General features: G+C 36.9%; 1 protein-coding gene across 1 annotated transcript in view; it reads right to left on the bottom strand.

Annotated features, from left to right (window-relative positions):
- Positions 1-26,026, bottom strand: part of LOC136875055 (zinc finger protein OZF) — a 149,919-nt gene extending 123,893 nt beyond the window's left edge. Inside the window, exons 1-2 of the mRNA XM_067148780.2 lie at positions 25,869-26,026; positions 20,969-21,098 (exon numbers count right to left, since the gene is read on the bottom strand). Of these exons, the coding sequence (XP_067004881.2) occupies positions 20,969-21,034 (66 nt within the window). The 5' untranslated portion in view covers positions 21,035-21,098; positions 25,869-26,026. The remainder of the gene's footprint in view (positions 1-20,968; positions 21,099-25,868) is intronic.
- Between the last annotated feature and the right edge of the window lie 790 nt (positions 26,027-26,816).

Below are 26,816 nucleotides of genomic sequence, written 5' to 3'. Positions count from 1 at the left end.
AAAATTTACAAACAGGAAGGTTTGGCGATGGGAGATCCGTTATCTGGAATATTAGCTGATATATACCTGGATAACCTCGAACACAGCAAAGTTATCAATAACATCAACGGACTCTGTCTTTGGCATCGTTATGTCGATGATACCATAGCAATCATAGATAAACAAATCAGTAACAGTGACAACATATTATCCTTCCTCAACAATTTGGACAATAACATTAAATTCACTAAAGAAGATGAAATCAATAGCTCTTTAAATTTCTTAGACATCAAAATCACACGATTATCAAACAAGTTTGACTTCCAAATATACAGAAAACCCACCTTTTCTCCAACAACCATAAAAAAAGATTCTTTACATCCCAACTCACATAAAAAAGCCACTTCTCACAGTCTAATATATATGGCATTAAAAATCCCTATGTCCCCCAGTAATTTTAAAGAAAGAATTACAATTCATTAAACAAATAGCTAAATTCAATGGATTTCATACAGATATAATTAGATAAAATCATCAATAAAACCAAATTAAAATTAGCTACAAATTTAACCCCATTGAAACCCGTTAAAACAAAATACCATAAATACACATTCAATAACTATGGTATTTATCCGATATCCAAATCACTATTGAAGCATGATGTAAAAATAGCCTATACAACAAAAAACACTAATCGTAATCTATTCTTTAATCATAACTCTATTAACATCACAGACAATAGTTACTTTGGATCAGGAATATACAGACTAAAATGCTCCACATGTAATTTTTCCTATGTTGGCCAAACTGGCCGCAGCTTCTCCACTAGATACGCCGAACGTTATAATGCACAAAGACATAACAAATTTTCAGCAATGGCCAGCCACATGAGGGACACAGGACACAAATTTACCACTATAGAACAAGACCTTCATATCCTTAAAAGAGTCAACAAAAGTAAACTTATGACTGAGTATGAAAATTTATTCATTTTCCTAGACCAACATTTCAACAAAGAAAAGAACTTAAACAATATCATTGATATAAAAAAGCCCCTTGTACGAACAGACTTTATGTCTATTACAAGATTCAATTCCCCTCACCAATATATTCCTAAAAGTTTTCAACCTCAAATCAATAAGCCCCCCTACCTCCTCTACAACTAACACAATCCCCTCCCTTCCCCTCACCACCATTACCTCTAATTCAAATGCTACCAATAGACCCTTAGCCACACCCACTGTATTTTCGCTCCCTCCAACGGCATCTCACCGTTACAACACGGGCAGCAGCACACTTCCCCTTCTCTCTTCCGCCAATAGCAACTCCCCTCCAAGCAGTACAAACAAGCCCCCATAGCACACCTTCGCAAACAGTTCCACCTCCAACTCAAACATACTGTTACAACACTCGCAGTAAGAAACAGACAGTCGACAATAACGTTCAGTTAATAACATAATAACGTAACAAACTACCCTCTCTTAGTCTAATGGTAAGTGTACACAATCTTCACTTTAACATTCAATTACAATTTTTCACTCAATTAACACCACGTTTTTTGTTTCCTTTTACAGATTCAACTGTAACACTTCTGTATCGACTCGAATGTCAATCATCCACACATTCTTAAGAACATTGCAGTATTTGCAACAAATTGAGATGGTCCATAAAGGCCCTATTTAAACATCGTTATTCAACTTCGTATTCTTATTAAACTGAACCATATCACCATATGTCATTGACTTTCGATTTATCCCTAGTCAACAAGTATTGACGGTCACGTGACCGTATTTCACTATTATTTTCAGCTACATTTTTATTAAATACGACCATCATTGTCATTTTCGTTGTAACCGCTGGTCGGCCAACATAATTTTTAGCAATCCTTATCACTCGTTTATGACAAACTGTTTCTTTGTTCTTTCTTTTTAATTATAATAGAAACCTTCTAATGTCATATCACCATTACTTTCACAAACTGTAATTTTACTGACTCATTTGTAATACCCTTATAACCAACTTAACTTTAATTCTCTTACTATATGTTAATTGTAATGTTAGTCTCCCCAAGGTTTTTAATTTCATTTCATGTATATATAAATCAGATGCCTGTTTCTATTTTTAAGTTAAGATAATGGCTGATGATGCCTGAATTCAAGGCGAAACATGTACCATTTTAATTAATATGCCAAAGTAAACCAATTAAAGTATGACATTTTGTATTGATTAGGTGGTAAATTCAATAAATTAACTTATTGATATTATTCCATTCAAGTATCATCAATACGGATCAAGAATGGTATTTATCACATGTAACATACCACTTAGTCGAGCAGCTCTTCTTCTTTCTCTCAATTCTTCCCAACCCAAACTTTGCAACATTTTTGTAACGCAACTCTTTTGTCGGAAACCGTCCAGAACAAATCGAGCTGATTTCTTTGGATTTTTTCCAATTCTTAAATCAGGTAATCCTGGTGATGGTCCCATACACTGGAACCAAACTCTAATTGGGGTCTTACCAGAGACTTATATGCCCTCTCCTTTACATCCTTACTACAACCCATAACACCCTCATAACCATGTGCAGAGATCTGTACCCTTTGTTTACAATCCCATTTATGTGATTACCCCAATGAAGGTCTTTCCTTATATTAACACCTAGATACTTACAATGATCCCCAAAAGGAACTTTCACCCCATCAACACAGTAATTAAAACTGAGAGGAATTTTTCTATTTGTGAAACTCACAACCTGACTTTTAACCCCGTTTATCAACATACCATTGCCTGCTGCCCATCTCAGAACATTATCGAGGTCACGTTGCAGTTGCTCAGAATCTTGTAAATTATTTATCACTCTATACAGAATAACATCATCCGCAAAAAGCCTTACCTCCGATTTCACCCCTTTACTCATATCATTTATATATATAAGAAAACATAAAGGTCCGATAATACTGCCTTGAGGAATTCCCCTCTTAATTATTACAAGGTCAGATAAAGCTTTGCCTACTCTAATTCTCTGAGATCTATTTTCTAGAAATATAGCAACCCATTCAGTCACTCTTTTGTCTAGTCCAATTGCAGTCATTTTTGCCAGTAGTCTCCCATGATCCACCCTATCAAATGCTTTAGACAGGTCAATCGCAATACAGTCCATTTGACCTCCAGAATCCAAGATATCTGCTATATCTTGCTGGAATACTACAAGTTGAGCTTCAGTGGAATAACCCTTCCTAAAACCAAATTGCCTTCTATCGAACCAGTTATTAATTTCACAAACATGTCTAATATAATCAGAAAGAATGCCTTCCCAAAGCTTACATACAATACATGTCAAACTTACTGGCCTGTAATTTTCAGCTTTATGTCTATCACCCTTTCCTTTATACACCGGTGCTACTATAGCAACTCTCCATTCATCTGGTATAGCTCCTCCGACCAAACAATAATCAAAAAAGTACTTCAGATATGGTACTATATCCCAACCCATTGTCTTTAGTATATCCCCAGAAATCTGATCAATTCCAGCCGCTTTTCTAGTTTTCAACTTTTGTATCTTATTGTAAATGTCATTGTTATCATACGTAAATTTTATTACTTCTTTGGCCTTAGTCTCCTCCTCTATCTCGACATCATCCTTGTAACCAACAATCTTTACATACTGCTGACTGAATGGTTCTGCCTTTTGAAGATCCTCACATACACACTCCCCTTGTTCATTAATTATTCCTGGAATGTCCTTCTTGGAACCTGTTTCTGCTTTAAAATACCTATACATACCCTTCCATTTTTCACTAAAATTCGTATGACTGCCAATTATGCTTGCCATCATGTTATCCTTAGCTGCCTTCTTTGCTAGATTCAATTTTCTAGTAAGTTCCTTCAATTTCTCCTTACTTCCACAGCCATTTCTAACTATTTCTTTCCAGTCTGCACCTCCTTCTTAGTCTCTTTATTTCTCTATTATAATAGGGTGGGTCTTTACCATTCCTTACCACCCTTAATGGTACAAACCTGTTTTCGCATTCCTCAACAATTTCTTAAAACCCATCCCAGAGTCTGTTTACATTTTTATTTACCGTTCTCCACCGATCATAGCTACCTTTTAGAAACTGCCTCATGCCTGCTTTATCAGCCATATGGTACTGCCTAACAGTCCTACTTTTAAGACCTTCCTTTCTATCACATTTATCTTTTACTACCACTAGAACAGTTTCATGATCACTAATACTATCTATTACTTCAGTTTTCCTATAGAGCTCATCTGGTTTTATCAGCACCACATCCAGGATATTTTTCCCTCTGGTTGGTTCCATCACTTTCTGAATCAGCTGTCCTTCCCATATTAACTTATTTGCCATTTGTTGGTCATGCTTCCTGTCATTCGCATTTCCTTCCCAATTGACATCTGGCAAATTCAGATCTCCCGCTACAATCACATTTCTTTCCATGTTGTTTCCCACATAGCTGACTATCCTATCAAATAATTCTGAATCCGCGTCAGTGCTACCCTTTCCCGATCTGTACACTCCAAATATATCAAGTTGCCTATTATCTTTAGAAATGAGCCTTACACCTAGAATTTCATGTGTCTCATCTTTAACTTTTTCGTAGCTTACAAATTCTTCTTTCACCAGAATGAACACTCCCCCTCCCACCATTCCTATCCTATCTCTACGATACACACTCCAGTGCCGTGAGAAAATTCCTGCATCCATTATATCATTTCTCAGCCATGATTGAACTCCTATTACAATATCTGGTAAATATATATCTATTAAATTACTTAATTCTATTCCTTTCCTTACAATACTTCTGCAGTTCAACACTAACAATTTTATGTCATCCCTACTTGATTTCCAGTTCCCTGTTCCCTTATCACCGCTCCCTAGGCCATCCCGTTTCCCTGAATGTACCTCCCTGTTACCCTTCCAAACAAATTTCCTAACATATACGTACCACTGCGGTTTAAATGAAGGCCATCTGAGCGCAGATCCCTATCTCCTACCCACCCATTAGGATCTAGAAATTTCACTCCCAGTTTCCCACATACCCACTTCATAGTCTCATTTAAATCCCCAATCACCCTCCAGTCAGTATGCTTTCTACACAGTATTCCACTAATAACAATCTCCGCTTTCTTAAACTTCACCCGTGCTGCATTTACCAGATCCCAAACATCTCCAACTATGTTGGTACTTATATCAGCTTGCCTTACATTGTTGGTACCAACGTGAAACACTACCACCTTCTCCTTCCCCTCCTCTCTCTCTCTTTTACTTTCCTCAACATCTGCCTCAACCTAATTCCTGGATAACACTCTACCCTGGTACCCTTTCCTCCACACACTTTCCCCATGTGTCTAACGATGGAATCCTCCATGACCCGAGCCTCAACCCTACCCACCTCATTTGATCCCCTCCCCTCCTGGTCATTATTATCATATGTAAATTTTAATACTTCATTGGCCTTAGTCTCCTCCTCTATCTCGACATTTTCCTTGTAACCAACAATCTTTACATACTGCTGACTGAATGCTTCTGCCTTTTGTAGATCCTCACATACACACTCCCCTTGTTCATTAATTATTCCTGGAATGTCCTTCTTGGAACCTGTTTCTGCCTTAAAATACCAATACATACCCTTCCATTTTTCACAAAAATTTGTATGACTGCCAATTATGCTTGCCATCATGTCATCCTTAGCTGCCTTCTTTGCTAGATTCAATTTTCTAGTAAGTTCCTTCAATTTCTCATTACTTCCACAGCCATTTCTAACTCTATTTCTTTCCAGTCTGCACCTCCTTCTTAGTCTCTTTATTTCTCTATTATAATAAGGTGGGTCTTTATCATTCCTTACCTCCCTTAAAGGTACAAACCTGTTTTTTGCATTCCTCAACAATTTCTTTAAACCCATCCCAGAGTCTGTTTACAACTTTATTTACCGTTTTCTGCCGATCATAGTTACTTTTTAGAAACTGACTCATGCCTGCTTTATCAGCCATATGGTACTGTCTAATAGACCTACTTTTAAGACCTTCCTTTCTATCACATTTATTTTTGACTATGACAAAAACAGCTTCATGATCACTAATACCATCTATTACTTCAGTTTCCCTATAGAGCTCATCTGGTTTTATGAGCACCACATCCAGGATATTTTTCCCTCTGGTTGGTTCCATCACTTTCTGAATCAGCTGTCCTACCCATATTAACTTATTTGCCATTTGTTGGTCATGCTTCCTGTCGTTCACATTTCCTTCCCAATTGACATCTGGCAAATTCAGATCTCCCGCTACAATCACATTTCTTTCTGTGTCGTTTCCTACATAGCTGATTATCTTATCAAATAATTCTGAATCCGTGTCAGTGCTACCCTTTCCCAGTCTGCACACTCCAAATATATCAAGTTGCCTATTATCTTTAGAAATGAGCCTTACACCTAGAATTTCAGGTGTCTCATCTTTAACTTTTTCGTAGCTTACAAATTCTTCTTTCACCAGAATGAATACTCCCCCTCCCACCATTACATCCTATCTCTACGATACACACTCCAGTGCTGTGAGAAAATTTCTGCATCCATTTTATCATTTCTCAGCCATGATTTGACTCCTATTACAATATCTGGTAAATATATATCTATTAAATTACTTAATTCTATTCCTTTCCTTACAATACTTCTGCAGTTCAACACTAACAACACTAACAACACTAACAATTTTATGTCATCCCTACTTGATTTCCAGTTCCCTGTTCCCTTATCACCGCTCCCTAGGCCACCCTGTTTCCCTGAATGTACCTCCCTATTACCCTTCCAAACAAATTTCCTAACTTACACGTACCACTGCGGTTTAAGTGAAGGCCATCTGAGCGCAGATCCCTATCTATTTAGATTGATTAAAATCTGACTCTAAACGGATCTACATCACATAATTCTAAAGTTTCAATCTGAATCACATCATTTATCATCTTTATTATACAAAATTTTATTATCTGAAACCCTATCATATGTAACTTTATTATTTGGAACCTTATTATATGTTATCTGCTTGTCTGGTATCTCATTATGACTTTCAGTGACTTTTGGGTTTTGGGATGCTAAACAAGTTTCTCATATACAGCAATTATTTGCTGTCATAATGCTATTCATTGCCAAATGAAGTATATTGACACATATCCTTCATATTTTAAAATCATATATCACATCAGCAAACATTAATACGCCAGGCCTAACCTTCATTATTCAAGTTTAAAAACTTCATGCTTATTCCGTATTGAACCGGTACCAAGTATAATAAAATGTTTTAATTTTTCTTATAACATTATATGGTATTGAATAGGTGGACCTCTCTTGTTTCCATTAGATAACCTTCATTAACCATAAATTAGCATTAGAATCTAAGATCGTGCCAATATACTGTGCTTTCATCTTTGGTAAATTATATACTAACCTCTATAATTATTCAGTCGTGCCATTAACTGAAAGTGGATCATGACCTCAGTCTTAACTTTATTTGGGAAATAGAAACTCTAAACATATTGTTTATTCCAACTACAAATCCTTATATCAACATCTATTAACAAATATGGAGCATATCAGCTGACTACTGTTCATTACTACAAGCTTTTATTGAATATGGGACTCCGCTGTGAGCATACTCGTCTATTCACTTCTGGACACAAACCTTGCCATACAATGATTACTCGACTATGATCCTACTCTCATGTGCCATTTAATGTTGCAATACCTTCTTCTTTCTTCAAAATTCCTGACACATACACTTTCGTATCTCTACATTTTCATAAATACTTTTTTTTTTTTTTTTTCTAGGGGTTTAACGTCGCACCGACACAGATAGGTCTTATGGCGACGATGGGATAGGAAAGGCCTAGGAGTTGGAAGGAAGCGGCCGTGGCCTTAATTAAGGTACAGCCCCAGCATTTGCCTGGTGTGAAAATGGGAAACCACGGAAAACCATTTTCAGGGCTGCCGATAGTGGGATTCGAACCTACTATCTCCCGGATGCAAGCTCACAGCCGTGTGTCTCTACACGCACGGCCAACTCGCCCGGTTTCATAAATACTCAATTAAAATCTATGTCACCGTAGTCACAACTCTTCTCATCTCAAATCTTCTTAAAAACCTCACATTCCTCATGATATTAATCTTCCCTCGACGATATTGCTTCCAGATTTGCGCATAATTCATATAGGATCCATTTCTTCTTTGGATTATATAGCCGTAGTCATGTCTGTCAATATACATGACTCCTAAAAACAATCTACATCTCACACAGCAGTACCTTTCCCAATACTTTCTAAAATACAACAGAATTGCCCTTCCGTATGACTTGGAATCTTACATTCAGACACAATAAACTCTCTTATGACATTAACACAACCGTGGCTGAGGTTAGAGTTTACTTAAAATGAATGTCACTTCCTACATCAGTCTCATAAATGAGTTTCTGCAGGTCATGTTTGGCACCTGGATTAAATATAACTGGGAACTGAAATTTAATGAATATCATCTACCAAATAATACAAAGAATTTTCAAAACAAGAAACGTATCTCGCATCCATCACCCTTCCGAGCTGGCTTCTTCATCATTAGTCCAGCCCGGGGGCCACTCATGCATAGCGACTATTGTTTGTTTCCTCGCTCGCGGCCTACTCAGAAAGAATGTTCTCTAGCAGTGCTCGTACTGCCAACCTCTGTACTTAGGAACTATGCTTACTTCGCTAGCTGGTGGTGGTGATTATTAGATTCTTGCCTCTGGACGGAAGACGACTGGTTTGGACGGTTAGGATTCTTGCCATGGACAAGACCATTGGTCTGGACAGTTAGGATTCTTGCTGTGGACAAGACCATTGGTCTGGATGGTTAGAAGCCACGAAGCGGCGTTAGGCCCATAGTTTCGTGAGGAAAGACGATTGGTCTGGACGGTTAGGATTCTTGCCGTGGACAAGACCATTGATCTGAATAGTTAGGATTCTTGCCATGGACAAGACCATTGGTCTGGACGGTTAGAAGCCGTGAAGCGGCGTTAGGCCCCTAATTTCGTGAGGAAAGACGATTGGTCTGGACAGTTAGGATTCTTGCCGTGGACAAGACCATTGGTCTGGATAGTTAGGATTCTTGACGTGGACAAGACCATTGGTCTGGATAGTTAGGATTCTTGCTGTGGACAAGACCATTGGTCTGGACAGTTAGAAGCCGCGAAGCGGCCCTAGGATTCTAGTTTCGTGAGCGCGGCCACTTGCGCTTTTATTGTGCTGTGGTTGGTAGCGCATTATGATTAACTTCCTTCGCGGAAAGGAGATCACGTGCTACTTTACATTGGCTAATAGGAATACAAGAAGCTACTTGAGAAATGAATATGGCATGTAATAATCATAATTAGGTTATAAAAGTAGATGTACTTCTTGGGGCAGGTTGGTGGGTTCCTGGACATCGCAATGAACACATCTCTCCTCTCAGATGCTCTCCCAGTACGATTGCATTAATTTCCACTCACTTATAACATTACAAATGTAGTGGCCCCCGGGCTGGATTTATACCGCTTCTTCTTCTCAGCTGCCACATGCAATCCTTGCGGCCAGCACCTGGTCTTCTGAACGTCATCTCAGGTCACAATGAATTGTCATATTGCGCCTCTGTATGTAATTCTGGGCAATCCACTCCCACATTTAGCAAGACTCCATGGTGTCAAACTCGTTCATGAAAACAAAAAAAAAAAACATTTGGATGACAAAATACAAAATTATACTCTTCATACAGCCACTTATATTGCTATTTCTTGAGCTACTTGTGATGCATATCGTCCCCTTCATATTTGGCCTATAATGAATATTTTATAATAAGTGGTAAATGGATGGTATCATTCTTTCATTGAGTGCAATATGTTACATGTTCATTCTGACCCAGTCGTGTCTAAAGTTACGTATTATTCTACGATAATTTACATGCGGTCGTGTGTGTGATCACATTCTAAAACTTTTGTGTTAGTTTCAGCTCTCATCGAGACAAGAAAGAAGAGGAACTTTACATACTCAATAGGGAACATGCATGATCCGGGGTTTTAATTAAAAATATGCTAGTCTGATTCAAAATTTCATGCAGAATTCAAAAATGTGATCAGAATGTAGAAATAATAACTCCAAACACGATAAAAATCCAAATTAAAGTACGAAAATGTGACGTCACGCAAGCACGCGATCTCATTGGTCTGACGTCATCGTACAGGTTGACGATATTAGCAGACGAAATAACACATAGTGAGCTGTAAGAAACAGGATACTCTGACGCTTTTCTACTTTATGTTAGTGTCTGCTATAATAAAATTTCAATATCTGTACATTGTGAAATAATCTAAGTGTTATTTTCTGGACTTGAAATGAATCCTGCCCAGACAGTTAAGCAGAAAACTTACAAATGGTGCATAGTTCCGATGTGCACTAATACGTCGCATACTACTCCAAACAAATTGTTTGTAAATGTGCCAAAGGACCCTAAAACTAGGAAAAAATGGATTTTGGCGAGCCGAAGAAATGCCAGTGATATATCGGACAAGTCTACTGTTTATTGCTGTGAAGATCATTTTAACGTAAGTTGAATTTCTTTGAAGTTTCAATCACTTTTCCATGTCAGCTGTTCTGGTGGAATAATGTAAATTTTAACATATGATGCCTTAATTAAATGCTTCAATCACGTCTTGAAATATGAAAGTAATAAACAGTGCATCAATTTAATGCTGATTATCAAAGTATTCTCTAAACCTAACCCAAGTTTTTGGTAGGCCGTGTCAAAGTAATAAATCAAAGGTTTTATGAACCAAATTGACAACCCTAGTTATACCAATTTATTTTGGCATGCGGCAGTTATTTATTTATATATTTATTTATTTACTGAAGATCTTACATTTGCAAACAAATTTAGGCTACAAGTAAATTTTCTGTAATATAACATAAAGTAGGCATGTACATTATGAAAGAAAAATGTATAGGCCTATCTCTACAAAACCAATGCTTGTCGGTTGGGGTGCTCTCAGTCTTTTAAGTTAACTATACTCAGTTTTAATAATTAACATAATATTAATGAAATAAATAGCACAATTGCACACTGCAGTGAAAATGCATTACTGATACTACTTACTGGTGTTTAAAATATTGTTTTAGGTTATACATGCCAAATCAATGCCGGTAAACCAAAGGGTAAAAATCACAGTACTCAAATACATTCCTATACTGAGTGACAAAAATGTCACTGGAATGTTCTTGCTTGATATGCTCAGCTTGTGAAAAACTAGATGAAGTCATATTTATCTTCAGAAAAGTAGCAAATGGTCAGCAAAGCTCATAAGTTATCATTTATTAATTAAAATGTTCTTAATATTCTTACATTTTGCTTAATCTGTAATTTTTCAGCTGGAAAATGATATGGAGAACTGGGTTAAATTCAGAATAATGGGAGGTCCAATTAAAATGAAATCTGGAGTCATCCCCCACATATTTGAATGCCAGTCAGACAGGAAGAGGACAATGATTCATTCACCGAGGCCTGCTGCTGCCAAACGTTTGCGAGCTGAGTTGATTGAAGAAGTGCTTAGGCCAAAAGAAATACAAGATACCCTACCACAGGAAGTTGCTAAAGAAAGTGATGTTGAGGAGGCAGAAGTAAACACCTTGTCCTCACAAGAAATTGAAAGGTCTACACCTAATACCAGCACATCAGATGTTGGAATTCAAGTAGTTCCTCATTTTCGAAGTAAGGCCATTCAAACTAAACTTAAACTCCCTGTGACAAATACTGCCTCATCTCCAATTAAATTCAACTATCTGGTTCCATCCCCAATAAAAAAAGAGAGTGCCAGACAGAGCTGTAGTTCTGACTGTGAGAGTAGCGACTCTAATTATGAAGTTGAAGATGGTGTCAGTGACGAAGAACTAGACGAGGTACTTGCAAGTGAAATTGAATTGTTAAACAAAAATAAAATAGTTAAGATTAGGCTAGAACTAATAATTAAATGTAAGCCTAAGCTGTATCTTGGATTGCCAGAGCAATGTTTATATGTACTGGACTTGCTTGTTAAGCAAACTAACCTTGAAATGAACCACATTTTACTAACACTAAAAAAAATTAGGCTCGCTGAACCATTTAATATTCTAGCAGATGACTTTGGAATTTCGGCCAGTTGTGCTAGTCGCATTTTTTGTAAAACTGTCCCTTTATTAGCTCAGTGTCTGAAGGAATTAATATTTTGGCCTGAAAGAAGCAAAATTGTACAGTTTTTGCCCATGCCATTCAGGGCAAGATACAGTAACGTTCAGTCTATTATTGACTGTCTAGAAATAGAAATTGAGAAACCATCCAATTCAGTGCACCAAGCACTTACTTGGTCAGAATATAAACACTGCAATACTGTCAAGTATCTTATATCTTCCACACCAGATGGTTTCATTAATTTCATTTCTGAAGGGTATGGTGGTCGCATAAGTGACTCCCTGTTGTTTGAAAAATGTGACTTCCTCAAAAAGTTACCTTCTGACTGTGCACTTATGGCTGACAGAGGGTTCAAACATGTGGAACCACTTCTGATAAAAAAGGGATGCACACTGGTTCGACCACCTAGTGTACCTACTGGAGGAAAAATATCAAAGGAAGATGTAATGCAGACCAAGAGAATAGCCAGCTTAAGAATTCATATAGAACGTTTAATTAGAAGACTCAGAGAATTCAGTATGTTGAAACCTCATGCATGTGTTGACCATAATTTAATAGCTGTGTGCGATGAAGTTATTGTAATAGCTAGTGCACTGATTAATTTACAAGCACCACTGGTAAGGTATTAAGAGTCAGACAATTAACAATAAATATATATACTGTATATATGTAATCTACAAATGAAACCATTTGCATAGAAGCAGTCTGTTCACACACATATATATGTAGGCCTACATATATATATGTGTGTACTGGTATATATATTTACATTTTGAAATGAATTAGGCCTACCTACTTTACTTTGCACATTGCTGATAATCACACAATTGTATTTTATTTTTCATGATATATATATATATATATATATATATATATATATATATTTAAGGTGCCTTTTACACCCCCATCCCACACTCAACCCCATCCACCATCATCACCACACACATTCATACCTGTCATACATGAAGAGCAGCTTTTTATCACTATTCTTATATCAGTCCATGTTAGCATTTGGGGTTATTTTTTGGAGTACATATGGGTAAATATAGTAGGCCTATTTTTCCTGCAAAAGAATCTTAAAAATACAAATCAAACTCTATAAACAAAGGCCAGCCTACTTAATACTTATGGGACTAACACTTCTCATAAGTACTGGAAATATGCAGTCTTTCCAGAATTTCTCTCCTTTAGTAATGGCTCTAATAGCCAATTCCCTATCATAGTCCACCCAATAAACTGAAATACTGTTTGTAACTTCAAAATTTGGATCTGCAACACAAAAAACACCCTTTTTCATTTTAGAAAAATGCATCTGTATTTGAATCTGCAGTAGGAACTTGTCCTTAATTTTGCCATTGTTGACATAATTTCCTACTGTAGCTTCTCGAGCTGGACACTTCACTTCAACAACAAAGTCCTTTCCAACACCATCTGGTGAAGCTCCCATCACAGGATGTGATGCAGAAAGCAGGAGACCAGATTTTTGTATTTTGATGCCAAGTTGTGTTTGTAATGTGGCTATGACATCCGTTTCGAGTGTACATCCCCTTTTCATTGTCTTAGTCTGCTTTGTTTTCACAGCACCGATCACTCGTTCCACAAATGTCCCATTTGTTGTTTTGCACCTAGTTGCTTCATAGAGCTTGGATGCTGTGATTCTCATATATCTGAGTTCATGCCAAGCTGGATCATCATTTTGTTTCAAAGTTTGCCTTTCTGCTAACTTAATAGAATCAAATGGCATGTTCTCTTGAGCAAACTTGAAAAAAGAATCACTATCTCCACCTCTTTCTGCAAATTTAATTGCAAGATAGTGCAATGACAGCTTTTTGATGCAGCTGCTTTCTGTGAAATACCTGCACAGTTGATTTTTGATTTTGAGCTCTTTACCCATAACAACTACAGCATTTAAGAGGCTGCCATTAGAGACACTGCTGTTAGTTGTTACCCCAGTACCTTGCTTTTTTTTGCCCAAGTCTTTTGCAGTGATAAATTTTTTTGATGTCCCAACGGCAGATAGCTCTGATTTTTTCCAGTAGCACTTCACAGATGTCGTAGCTTTCTCCTCACTTCGACGGTGCATCCACATCAGAAATGCTACTGCATGTTTGCAACCACCTGTATTGAAAGAAATCAAAATTATGTCACCTGTGGGTTTTCTGATAGCCTAAGGTGGAAAGGAAGGGAAAAATCATGGGCTGTGGTTGTATAGGCCTGTTAAAAATGTATAAAATAAACAAATGAATGAACAAATAATAAATTATAATAATAGTATGACAGAATGTTATACTTTCCCCTCTGCTGGCTTTAAGTAGGCCTATATACTGTACTTTATTAAATTTGTTTTTACTGTTTATATTATAAAATTGTCTAGTTTTATTGTTATGTATATACCCTACTTTGTAAGTTGTTGTGTTTCTGTCTCCACCATACACATTTAAGACTTCACAGTACATATCTGTCTTTATATGAATGGAAACTTTTTCCCTCTAGAAAAAGGTGTAATCATTAGCAAAAGACTTTAAAAATTTTTAGGCCTAAGTTTATTTACTCACCAGATGATGCAGCACAGTCATGACATTCTACACTGTCTATGCAGCACGGTTCCTCATCCACAATTAGTGTGACTGTATAGTTTTTGGATCTGACCTTGTGCTCAGGACATATTTTGCATTTTACTATGCATTTACCACTTTGTCTCTTTACTTGAACATAACCTACAGCACTGTCACCATAATTTTCTCTGCCAGCACTGTAACATGAATATAGTTTCTTGTTCAGTACAGGTGTAGAAAAATGAACTAAAGATATTTAATATTTCTCTTTCATGGGTGTAGGAAGTGGGGGGCCAGTTGCCCCAATCATAAATATATACATATTTCAGGAATAACAGGTTATAGAACTACAGTACTATAATGCTACCTGTATTTTTATGTTAGTGCAAAAGTCCAATTTGTTACTTTAGTTATGGCGAAAGCCCGAAAATGTAAAAGTTATTCTCTAATATGGGAATCAATCTAGAAATAAATGGCAAAGGTGATTTAAGCGATTTCTATCCACGTTCATTGTTACCCCAATACTATGAGTTACAGTACATTGTACGTATATAAAAGATATCACTTACCAATTTGCTTTCGAGCCGCGAATTTCTGCAGCCACAAAACAGTCGCTATTTTTCAAGAATGATGCCACCATTATGGCATCCACACATGGTAGATTGTCTGACTGTGCTTTCTTGAAACCTTCCTCAGTCATTTTCAATTTATTCACGATCACAAATAAAGAATATTCAGCTTGTAGTAACAGCTGATGGACAATGGCTGGGAGAGCTGCATGCGCTACTGGAACGTGACGTCACAGCCCGTCGCTTACGTCAGAGGCCGTTTTACTCGCCTTCCAGAAAGAGACTTTTAAATATTTTTTTAATGGTAGAAAACAAGGCAACTTATCACAATGTAATATGTTTACGTACTATTTCATTGATGAACTTTTCAAAAAAAATATTTTTGAAAATTATGCATGTTCCCAATTATCTCCACCAGAATGTCTCACCCTTCTTCTAGAAGAGTGATCTACGTGAATCTGGAAATGGACTTTGCGCTCGACATGCAGTGTTAAAAATGCAGGCACCATCTCACATGGGGGAGATAACGACTGGATGCAGACTGCCATGTAAGCAGATCAACATGTGAGCAGATTCTTTCATCGATGGCGAGATCCAATTTCACCAGAAAATTAAGTACCTTATTATAATAATTTCTATGTTCATCTTTGTAGAAGTAGTACGATCCTAATCATTGATGATAGTATTTCTGTTAGATTACAGCCTTTTGGCAATATTTCCATTCTTCTTTCTTATGGGGTAATGGTAGTGTTGTTACATTGTGTGTGCATGATTTGTTGGACTCTATTAGTGTAGTTAGTCAATGAATGTCCTCTAATATTGTTGTAAATGTCCCTTAGAATGCTATTTAAAAATCCTGGACCTCTCCGATAAAAGATTTTTTGTGAAGTGATTTCAAATATGTGAACTCGTGTGGGACAAAATTCCGCCGTGTCTGATATGTTGAATTTCAGAGCATATTTCACCTTACACTATTCAATGGATTTATGCAAGGTAGTGTCATCAGATTTGGTGACAAATTCAGATTTTTGGCAGAATTAATAATCAGCTAATAATAATAATAATAATAAAGTTGAAGGTCGGGTTAAACTTAAATTTAATGGCCATGACTGGTAAATGTTATTTGCTATTATTGTGTTATGTTTGATGCGTGCTCTATTAGTGGATTATGAGCCTGGAATACAGCAGATCCTGAGGGATTAATTGTGTAATTTTATTGGAGAAGCATGTATCTTGAGAACCATGCCTTCTGTGAATTTGGAGCACGTGTTAAATAATGTGGATGAGATTTAGGAGTAATAATAGTTTATCGCGACTCATGAACCATATCTCCAATGACATTAACGTTTGACCAATATTGATGTGCGTGGTATTTGAGGACCAATTCTTCTGAATATCGAATCGCTGATTTTCTAGATTATCAACGTTGTGATAACTTGGCAATTTTCCTTTCCAACTGATTGCATAGATTCAATCACATTTCTGTGAGTGTAGAGCGCAACGTTTTAGCAGATACTGTCATCTGAATATTCCATGGATAGGAAAATAAAAAAAACTTAAATTTAAATTCCAGAATCTGATTGTAATATATGTAAATATTAATCATGTATTATTCGTGAGTGTGGAATGAGTGCAGTAGTATGTGATATTTTTCTGTGATTTATTGAAATGTGGTTCTGACCTGGCCACGTGTTCATCATGTTGGGCCCAGGTTATTCCGGCGTTGTTTGTGATGACTTATTTTGATAGGATTAATACCTTCAGTAAACTTTATATGAATTTTACATATGTAAAGTTGGCATTAATGTACCATTTAAAAATGAATAGGTGTGTATTATTTCAAAATCGTATGAGAAAAGTACCAAAATTGTAAATCTTGTAAAATCTACTTTTAAGGCATCGAGTAACATAAGTTAATTAATGTTATACATTATTCAAAGCAGTTCAGAAGGATTTTCATGGAAATAATAATTCTTGTGAACGTAATTCATTTTGTAAAGTCTTGAATACATATGATTACGTAAAATGACATTAATGGAAATATTTTCAAGAGTGTAGTTCAGTGGAATTCACACCAGAAAGTCAAAATAATATTAATGGAATTTGTCCATGAAGAAGTATGATAATAATGTAATATTTCTAATAATATTTGCAAAGTTGAATGATGCCATTATCAATTAATTTTCTTCATTAATTTAAAATTTATGAATTTTTTTGTGTAGATGCTATCACGATAGCCTAGGATAGTTTAAGATAACATGGGATAGCTTATTGTGTTTAATTTTCTAATTTTCTGATAATCCAACCATTGCTACGAGGAGGTTCCCCCACAATAATTCTTATTTTTATTCAAGCCAGATGTGGGCTAATGGCTATTGTATTTACATTGCAGTAAAATGCAGGCTTCGTTATGGTTGGAGAAGGAAGTTGTAGTATATTAGGCAACGTTTGGAGAAGAATCCAAACCAATATCGGCAAGATTAAATTGTTAAATTTTGTTATTTGTGTTATATAAAGTGCTAGTTGTAATAAATGTCAAACCTATTGTTTTAAGTGTTTGCTTTCAATTGTTGTCAGTCCTTAAGTCTTAACTGCCCTTTGAAAATAAGCAAAGCCTGACAGTGAACGGTCTACATCTGGGACCCTCACTCTCCGGCAAATAATGCAGTTTCTTACAGCTGTCTCCCTGATAGCAACTTCTGCTTGGTTTTTTGTGCACCTACGTAAGCCACCCAGGCTGTTTTCCACTTTTCTTCATCATTATTCGCTACATGATATTTCCTGTTTTGAGTGGTCAGCCCAACACCAACCTCCAGCAATCCTGATTGTCTCCCTTAGCTTTCCTGCCCTTACAATATTTAGCTGTTGCCAAGGGGCCTTTGCATGAATGTGGCATTTGCTATGTTTTGACACCACACTTCCATCACAGGACCACATCTTACTCCTATGACCCCATCCAGTGATTCTGATAATGGTTAAATGGTTATGAACCTACAGTTTTAATTGTGAATGGGAGGAGTAATACTCTTTTCTTGAATTCAAAGTCATATTGGTGTGTGTGTTTTCCCAGAAAAGTAACTTAGAGCAACATATTTTTAACTGAGCATAAGAACATCAATAGTGAATTCCCAAACAATTCAGACATAAGGAGACACAAGTTAAGGGTCTTAAATCCAAATTAACATTGCAGCCATCTACCATTACAAAGCCTGTTCTGTAATCAAGCAATATGACGATAGCTTCTTACAAAATTCGCCATGCCCTAGATACAAGAAAGAAGACTTTTAGTGATGACAAAGTAGTACAATAAGCAATGATCAGTGCTACTGAATCTCTGTTTGAATGTTGCAAAAAATAAATCTGTACTTCTTTCATCGAACAGAAACATTCAGTTCACTTCAGTTAAATAGACTCAGTATATGTCAAATAGTGATTTATAGTTGTGTGAATATTTTTAATTGCTGTTTCATGAAAGTATGGACATGTTGGACATTACAGATTTGTGCATATTTATTACAATGGTGTTTTCTGATTTGATAGCACAGGAAGAGTTTCCCCTCAAACAAGCACCCAGGGGAGAGGACAATTTTTTATTCATTCCTAAAATTTATGAAGGTAGGTAACTTACAGCTTTGAATACCGAGTGTCTGTAATGACTTAAAAAAACAGGATTCTTCCTCTTTGTGCTAAAGATATATCATTTCCACACTTTCTTTCATTTACTGCATTATTCACCAGGAAGCTTCATGTGATATGGTGCTGAAGTTTGAGTATGTTATGAATGAGGTCAGACACATTTTAAACTACTTCAGATCATCCTCCATGTGTTGCTGATTTCTCAAGAAGATTTTGTCCCTGTTAGATGTCGAACATGGTGATGTAATTCATTATAGTGGCAAAGTGATTTTAGTAGAGGAAGAACTCAATAAAGGTTCTGCTGTCTTCTGAATGAGACAAGACAATTTTAAAATCATATGTTGGACAGTGTTATGAGGAACTTGATAATATGGTTTGGCTGACAGATTTACCTTTCTTAGCATATATCACTTCCAAATTCAATTAGATGAATCTTGAATTACAGGGGAATGCTCCTGGTATTATAGGCATTATAAGTGTTGTAAATGCTATTCAAAATAAAATGTAACTACTGTATGTCTTGCGTACTAAAATAACATTTCTCTTTCAAAATATATTTGTGCTTTGGTTCGATATATCTATGCAAAGTCTTATTCTTGTTAATGAACAACATCATAACAAAAATAAAAATAGATTAACTCCTCAATGATGTATTATCCCTGCGGTGTTCAAGTCATATAGTGACATCCGAAAAGTGGATCAGCTTGACCAGTTTGAACTTCACCTGAAATGCTTCTGTGGATATCATATCAGTAAGTATATAACCATACATAGTGCAGGACCTATACAGTATTGTGATAAGTCTTTGGTAGAAATTGTAGATCTACTTTACAGTGTAAATTGGATTAGAAAAGCCAACTTTATAACACTGCCTAGCTTGTAACATTATTGTGCAATATAATGCTAAGTAACTAGTGTTGTTGTACTGGCCTAAGTGCATAGCATCCGATACATCAGATGGCCTGTGTAAATAAAACTATGATCTTTCTGATTGTTAGAACATGTATCTGCGATTATTAAGAATATAAATGTGTAGATAAATTGAAATAAAACAAAAAAAAAACTTAAAAGAGAAAAGTTACTTAAGTATGGTTTGTCCATTATTGGAATATGCAGAGAGTTTGTGATCATCACCAGGAATAGCTAATAAAAAATAGATGGTGCACAGAGGAAAGCAGCAAGATTTATAACAGGGGATTTCACAAGAAAAAGTAGTGTATCAGAAATGTTAGAGGAACTTGGGCAGGAATCTTAAAGTAAGAGAAGGGAGAAAACTAGACTTATAGGATTATATAGAGCCTATACAGGAGAGGGAGCTTGGGAAGAAATCTGTGAGAGGCTTCAGTTGGAAAATAATGATATCGGCAAGGCTGATCACAAGTATGAAATTAAACGGGATTTTAGCAGAAATGATTGGGATAAATTTCATTCATTGTGAAGGGCGTGAAGGAGTGGAACAGATTACCTGGGGAAGTGTTTGGTCCATTTCCAAAATCTGTACAGGTATTCAAGAAAAGAATAAACAGCAACAGAGAAAAATGTTAGAGGGCATTCGACCTGTATAGATTAATATAAATAAACAATATTCGTGAATAAATTAATTCCATCATTTTCCAGCTACACACCATATTTTCTTCAACCTGAAGCGAACATGCAATGACAGATTTCACACTAACTATAACAGCATGTTTAAAAATGTTCAGTCGATATTACCCAACATGTGTCTGTATTATTATTGTAATAATCAAACGGCACCCAAGCCTCCACAGCCAAGAGTCAGGTGCATCCCAGTACAAGAAAAGGTTGGAGAGCCCTGATGTAGTATGTAGAGATTGACAAAGCAAAGAAAAATGAAAATCGCACTCTTTATCTGCAAAATATTCATTGAAACTAGGCCTTCATAGCGGTGTTGACTTTGAGATACACTGACAGTAACCAGAAAAAATTGTTCAACTACCAGCCGTTGAATTCTGATCACTGTAAGATATCTGAAATGATACTTACAACTGAAGTACTTGATGTTCCTTCAAGCCAGACTAGTTCCTCTTTGACCTCCACTTCCAGGTCCATTTCACACAGCAAATGAAGTATTTACAAGATGCTGCAGCCGTATATTACTTCCAATGACCTTGCACTGAAACACAAGGCAGAAAAATATATCACCGTTATTGTACTCAAGTCATCATTCCATAGACTAACAAGCTTGGGGTTTTATTTGATTGTTGACACAGAGACCTCCAGTTCTACATGACTGCTGATATCATGATCAAGGCCGTAGGATCTACAGTTTGCAGCGAACCCTAACCAAAAGGTCATGACATTTCCTTTCAAAAACCACACTTGCAGCAATCAGATTAAAATTCTAGCCAAGTTCATGAAATCCCAGTTATATCACATGTTTGTTGCCTCTTCACCTTGGTTTATATAAAAGTTACATACAGATCTCCATGAAACCCTGTCCTCTACTAACAATTTTATTTCTACATAACTCTAACATCCTTTAATATATAACATATTTTAATCTGTTTGATATATTTTGCCTGATATAATCCTACAATCCTTATCCGGTACACTTCCCTTCAGAACCAACTGATCAAGTTCAGAGTATCTCAAAATGGAATTTATCAATATTTTCTTCATATGATCAACATTTCCCAAATTGCCCTTATCTCATCAACTTCATTCACTATCTCTATATTTGCAAACTGATCTATTCATCTATGCCCTCCCTGCATCCAGGTGGGTATTCATAAAAGAATCCCAGCGAGCTTCTCAGGGTGTTTAAGTATCTTGTTGTTTAACGTGGGATCTGAAAAGAATCGACATGCTGTAATCTTACATTATCTGTCTGACAGTAAGTTCGATGGATGTCACCATCCGATATACCTGAGGACCAATACCTAGACTCGAGAACTTATCTTATATCTAAAATATCTTATTCTCCTGAAAAATCTTTAAATGAAACAACCTTTTACGATTTATTAAGAAAAAGAAAATCAAATTTAGGAAGAGAATAATAATATCATAAAGTCTTTAAAATTCAAAAAAGAAATTGGTTGATAAGCTCTCAGGGTAACCATTCCTTATGGCAATATTGTGGATGATGTTTATCTCTTTATTAAATTCATTTTTATCTAGTGGTATATTTACTGCACGCTTTTACCGGCAGGACCTAGTGTTTACAGTGCACTATGTCTTCTGGTATAGGCTAGAGCAATTTTGTTACTTTCATAGACCTGTCATAGTCTTATCCTTGGCTCTGACAATATGAAAATGACTGAGGTATGTGCGATGTTAGTAATGCCATTCCTTATGCAGCCAGTCCCTACTATGAATGGTGTGAAAATGTTGCTCATAGGGTCAGTTGATGCATGCATTTCAGTGGGCTTGGTGAGGAAAGCAACGGGAAACTACCTCATTCCTCATTTCCCTAGTAAGCCTCTTCAGTGATGCCTAGGCCATCTATGACAGCTGATGGTGGAGCTGTTGAGGATCCAACCAGCCTTCGGGCTGATGACTGAACATACATACATACATACATATTTACTGCTCTAGTGATCATGCTATAAAACACCACTTCTTGTGTTCTCCCAGGTGGTTCGAGTCTTTCCTGATTACAACATCTGTATGTGCAGGCTTTCTGAATAGTTGATAAACCAGGTTTTTATTATCTCTAGTTACTGTTACGTCTAGATAGTTCAGACTTTTATTATCATCCAATTCAAATGTAAACATTATATGTTTATCTAAGTTATTCAAATGGTCTAACAGCTCGTTTGGTTTGAGATCCTATTTGTTAATGATAACAAACATATCATCAACAAACCTCAACAATAAATCTAATCCTCGCATTTTGCCCACTATTTTATTAGATTCCAGATGGTCCATATATTTATCTGCAAGAATACCAGACGCTTGTGATCCCATGGCCAACCCTTTAACTTGTTTGTACACGTTATTAAATGTAAAAAAGTTTTTTTCTTTTTTGCTAGGGGGCTTTACGTCGCACCGACACAGATAGGTTTTATGGCGACGATGGGATAGGAGAGGCCTAGGAGTTGGAAGGAAGCGGCTGTGGCCTTAATTAAGGTACAGCCCCAGCATTTACCTGGTGTGAAAATGGGAAACCACGGAAAACCATTTTCAGGGCTGCCAATAGTGGGATTTGAACCTACTATCTCCTGGATACAAGCTCACAGCCGCGCGCCTCTATGCGCACGGCCAACTTGCCCGGTGTAAAAAAGTTGTTTCCTAGTGTGAACGTTAATAAGTTGATGAATTCATCTACTTCTACTTTACTCAACTGGCTCTATGTGTTCAAGTTATCCTTAACAATGTTAATAGTCTCCGTAATCGGGATGTTTGAGTACATATCCTTAACATCAAAGCTACGGATAGTATTTTCTTCCGAAAAAACCTACCTTTTTGTCCTATTACAAAAATCTATAGTACTCTTTTTTAAAGAAATATTACAGATTTAATGTAGATACTAGTCTATGCAATACTATAGAATTTTGTAATAGGACAAAAATGTAAGTTTATGGGAACATCCCAATTATGGAGACTATCAACATTGTTAAGGATAACTTAAACACATACAGCCAGTTGACTAAAGTAGAAATAGATGGATTCATCAACTTATTCATGTTCACACTAAAAAGCAACTTTTTTACTTTTAATAACAATGTGTACAAACAAATTAAAGGGCTGGCCATGGGATCACCAGTGTCTGGTATCATTGCATATATATATATATATATATATATTGTACCAGTAAAATAACCCAACTTTATGAATTAATTTTAAATTTAGCATGAAGTAGTTCTCAGGGCAATACTGGGTGATTTCTAGCTAGGGTTTGGTACAGGAGGCAGAGTCCTATCTGCAAGAACATTTTTAAATAGATTGAATAATAGTTTTTTATTCAGAAAACGCATTTTAAAGTGCACATCACCTTACTGTTGATAGTCGCTGTCTTCAACATCGCCTTTTGATGACCTGTGCTCCCAGTTCACCAGGCTGAACGGGGCTGGAATACGTTCTGGAAGCTGCCAATATTACGTTGAGAAAAAGGCCGGAACACCCAGGTTGATTTGATATGGGTTTGGGTCTCGAACTTTCGATGTTCTGGACGATCTCCAACGATGTTGCGGGGTAATTACTCGTCACATAACTTATACGAGTGTCCAGAATTACACAGTCCCCTGACACTTTGGTTTAACAGCACTGTTTCATTTAATGTGGTTGTGATATTCAGTTGAATTCACTGTTAATCTTGTAGATAGAATTTCTAAGTTCACTAACAATGAAGATGCGGGTAGCATCAAGACTGGAAGAAAATAGAATGAATAGAAATAATGAAACTGAAAATTGTTCACACACTTGGCACAGTTCGTGGTGATTTTCCACTAAATAAAGTAGCACTTGACATTGAAAGAAATGTATGACTGCTCTAGAGTTTATCAAAGACACTGCTGTCAATCATCCAATAACACTAAACACTTTGACGAAGAACACAGTTCGTTGTTAGGCACACTTGACATAAAATAAATAGGTGACTGTTTGAGAGTTTACCAAAGATACTGCTGTCAGTCACACACAAATAATTTACACACTGTTCAGAAGAAATAATGCACAATTTGAATTGAAAAAAAAAAAGTTTGAATTCGGGGTGAAACACTCGTGTCATAGCACACGATTATATTTTACCATGGTAATCACTTGCATTAACATTCATGAGAAAGTTAGAACACTTTCATAAACACTCTTGTCTATTAAGGAGATTATGCTGACTTAGATTTAAAGAAAAAATATCACAGTTAATAGTATAACGTAATAGTGTCTTACTGAAATTAATGATATGTGTTCAGAGATTAAGCTCTGCTGAATGAGATCTAAAGAGAAATATCACAGTTCCTAGAATATTGCAGTAGTGTCACATTTAAATTAATATTGGTTCGGAGATCAAGTTTCACACAGGCAACGTGGTAATGAACTCAGTTCCACAAGAACGAAAGTAAGTTATATCGAGAAGTTTCTACATGCGCACAGGATATAAGTTATACTTTACTGTTGTCACTTAAGTCCAATACATGGCTTAACTCCATTATAAAGACTATGTTATACATTAGAGTTCATATACACACAATTTATAAGTTTGACTTGACCGCCAGAGTTTAAGTCCCATATGAAGACTTTGAATATTCGAGATAGCCTCGGTCAGCACTTTGACGAACAATAACCTGTAGTGGGGAGAGTCAGGCTGGCCTCCCCACTACGACTGTCCGATACATTTTTTTTTACGGGTGGGGCCCCCGTAGCCCGCTCCCCCATCGTGGCAATCGACACAATCTACATTATCTCCGACATGCTATTAGTTCTAAGTAGAAAGAGATAGCTGGGAAGAGTGGGATATGATACAAGGAGTATTTGCCTGTTTTCATGTTAGACACGTTACGAGGCGAGTTTGTATTGGTTGGATGGTATTAAGGTGTGGTATTGAAGGGTCAGGGAAAAACCACATAGGCAAAAAAATAGAAAGAGCCTACATGTAAAACCTGACATCTTTTAATAGCACATGCAAGGATGTGGGCCGGAAACATCCAGAGGTTGTGTTAGTTAGGAGTATGTGTCATGCAACCATAACCATTTTCCTAGCTTTTGTCACTGCCTGGTGTGGCTCGGGTCCGCTGGTGTCTGGGCTTTGGGCCACAGGTTAGTCCCTTGGTCCAGCAGCCAGCGGACCCTGGTGCCAAGTCTCCTTTATGGAGAAGGGGAGTATAGCCAAGCCTTACTTGGGGTAAGGGGCTTCTTCTTCTCACCTGATAACATCCCTTCTTTGTGGTGTTGGTGGCACACACTTGTCTCTGCAACTATATATACACATATATAAATACATCCATACATTTATACGTTTCTCGGTAGAGTGCGGGCCGCTCTTCCACTCTCATATCCTGGAAATTTAGTAAATTAAATCATTAAGTAATGGCTGCAGGGTGGTTTTCTGTTCACTCCCTTGTCACTGGCGGGAGGCGGGGGTGGATTGGGTTGTCTCTTATTATGGCTGTGTTGCCTTCGTCGTGGAGTTTCTTCTCTCAATCCTCCCTCGCTTGGTTCCCTGTAACATAAGATAAGAGACAGAGATAGACATGTACATACATACAGGTGTTTGCAGTGTGGTGTGTGTGCTCAAGTTGCTGCAAATACTATTACAGAAGTTTTAAAATGTTTTTAAAATTGAATGTTCGTGAAGGCGTGACGTTCATATCCAGAACATACCAGGCCATGCAGGTTACATGTGGTGTTAGGCGGTTAGTCTATCTTGTCCCTGCAGCTACGGCACACGCATAGCTGTTGGCGGCTCGCCTGCTCGCTCATCCGAATGTAAACAAACCAACTTGGCTTTGAACGTCATGAGTGATAATGAAGTACAATTAATGGTAAAACAATACGGCATGAACAGGTTGTAACCGGTACAAATATATATATATATATATATATATACTGTACCAGGAAATGATAGTGACCGGGCGAGTTGGCCGTGAGCTTGCATCCGGGATATAGTAGGTTCGAATCCCACTATCGGCAGCCCTGAAGATGGTTTTCCGTGGTTTCCCATTTTCACACCAGGAAAATGCTGGGGCTGTACCTTAAATAAGGCCACGGCCGCTTCCTTCCAACTCCTAGGCTTTTCCTATCCCATCGTCGCCATAAGACCTATCTGTGTCGGTGCAACGTAAATCCCCTAGCAAAAAAAAGAAATGATAGTGGATTTTGGGCATGAGAAGGATCTCAGGTAGTGTACGGTGTTTTTGGAGCCGATACAGAGAAGGATAGAATCGCAGGGCGAATA

The sequence above is a fragment of the Anabrus simplex genome, chromosome 5 (genome assembly GCF_040414725.1).
Source record: "Anabrus simplex isolate iqAnaSimp1 chromosome 5, ASM4041472v1, whole genome shotgun sequence".
In the NCBI taxonomy this organism is placed as follows: Eukaryota; Metazoa; Arthropoda; class Insecta; order Orthoptera; family Tettigoniidae; genus Anabrus; species Anabrus simplex.
Note: the sequence above shows the minus strand (reverse complement) of the source record. Positions and strands in the feature narration are given on the sequence as shown.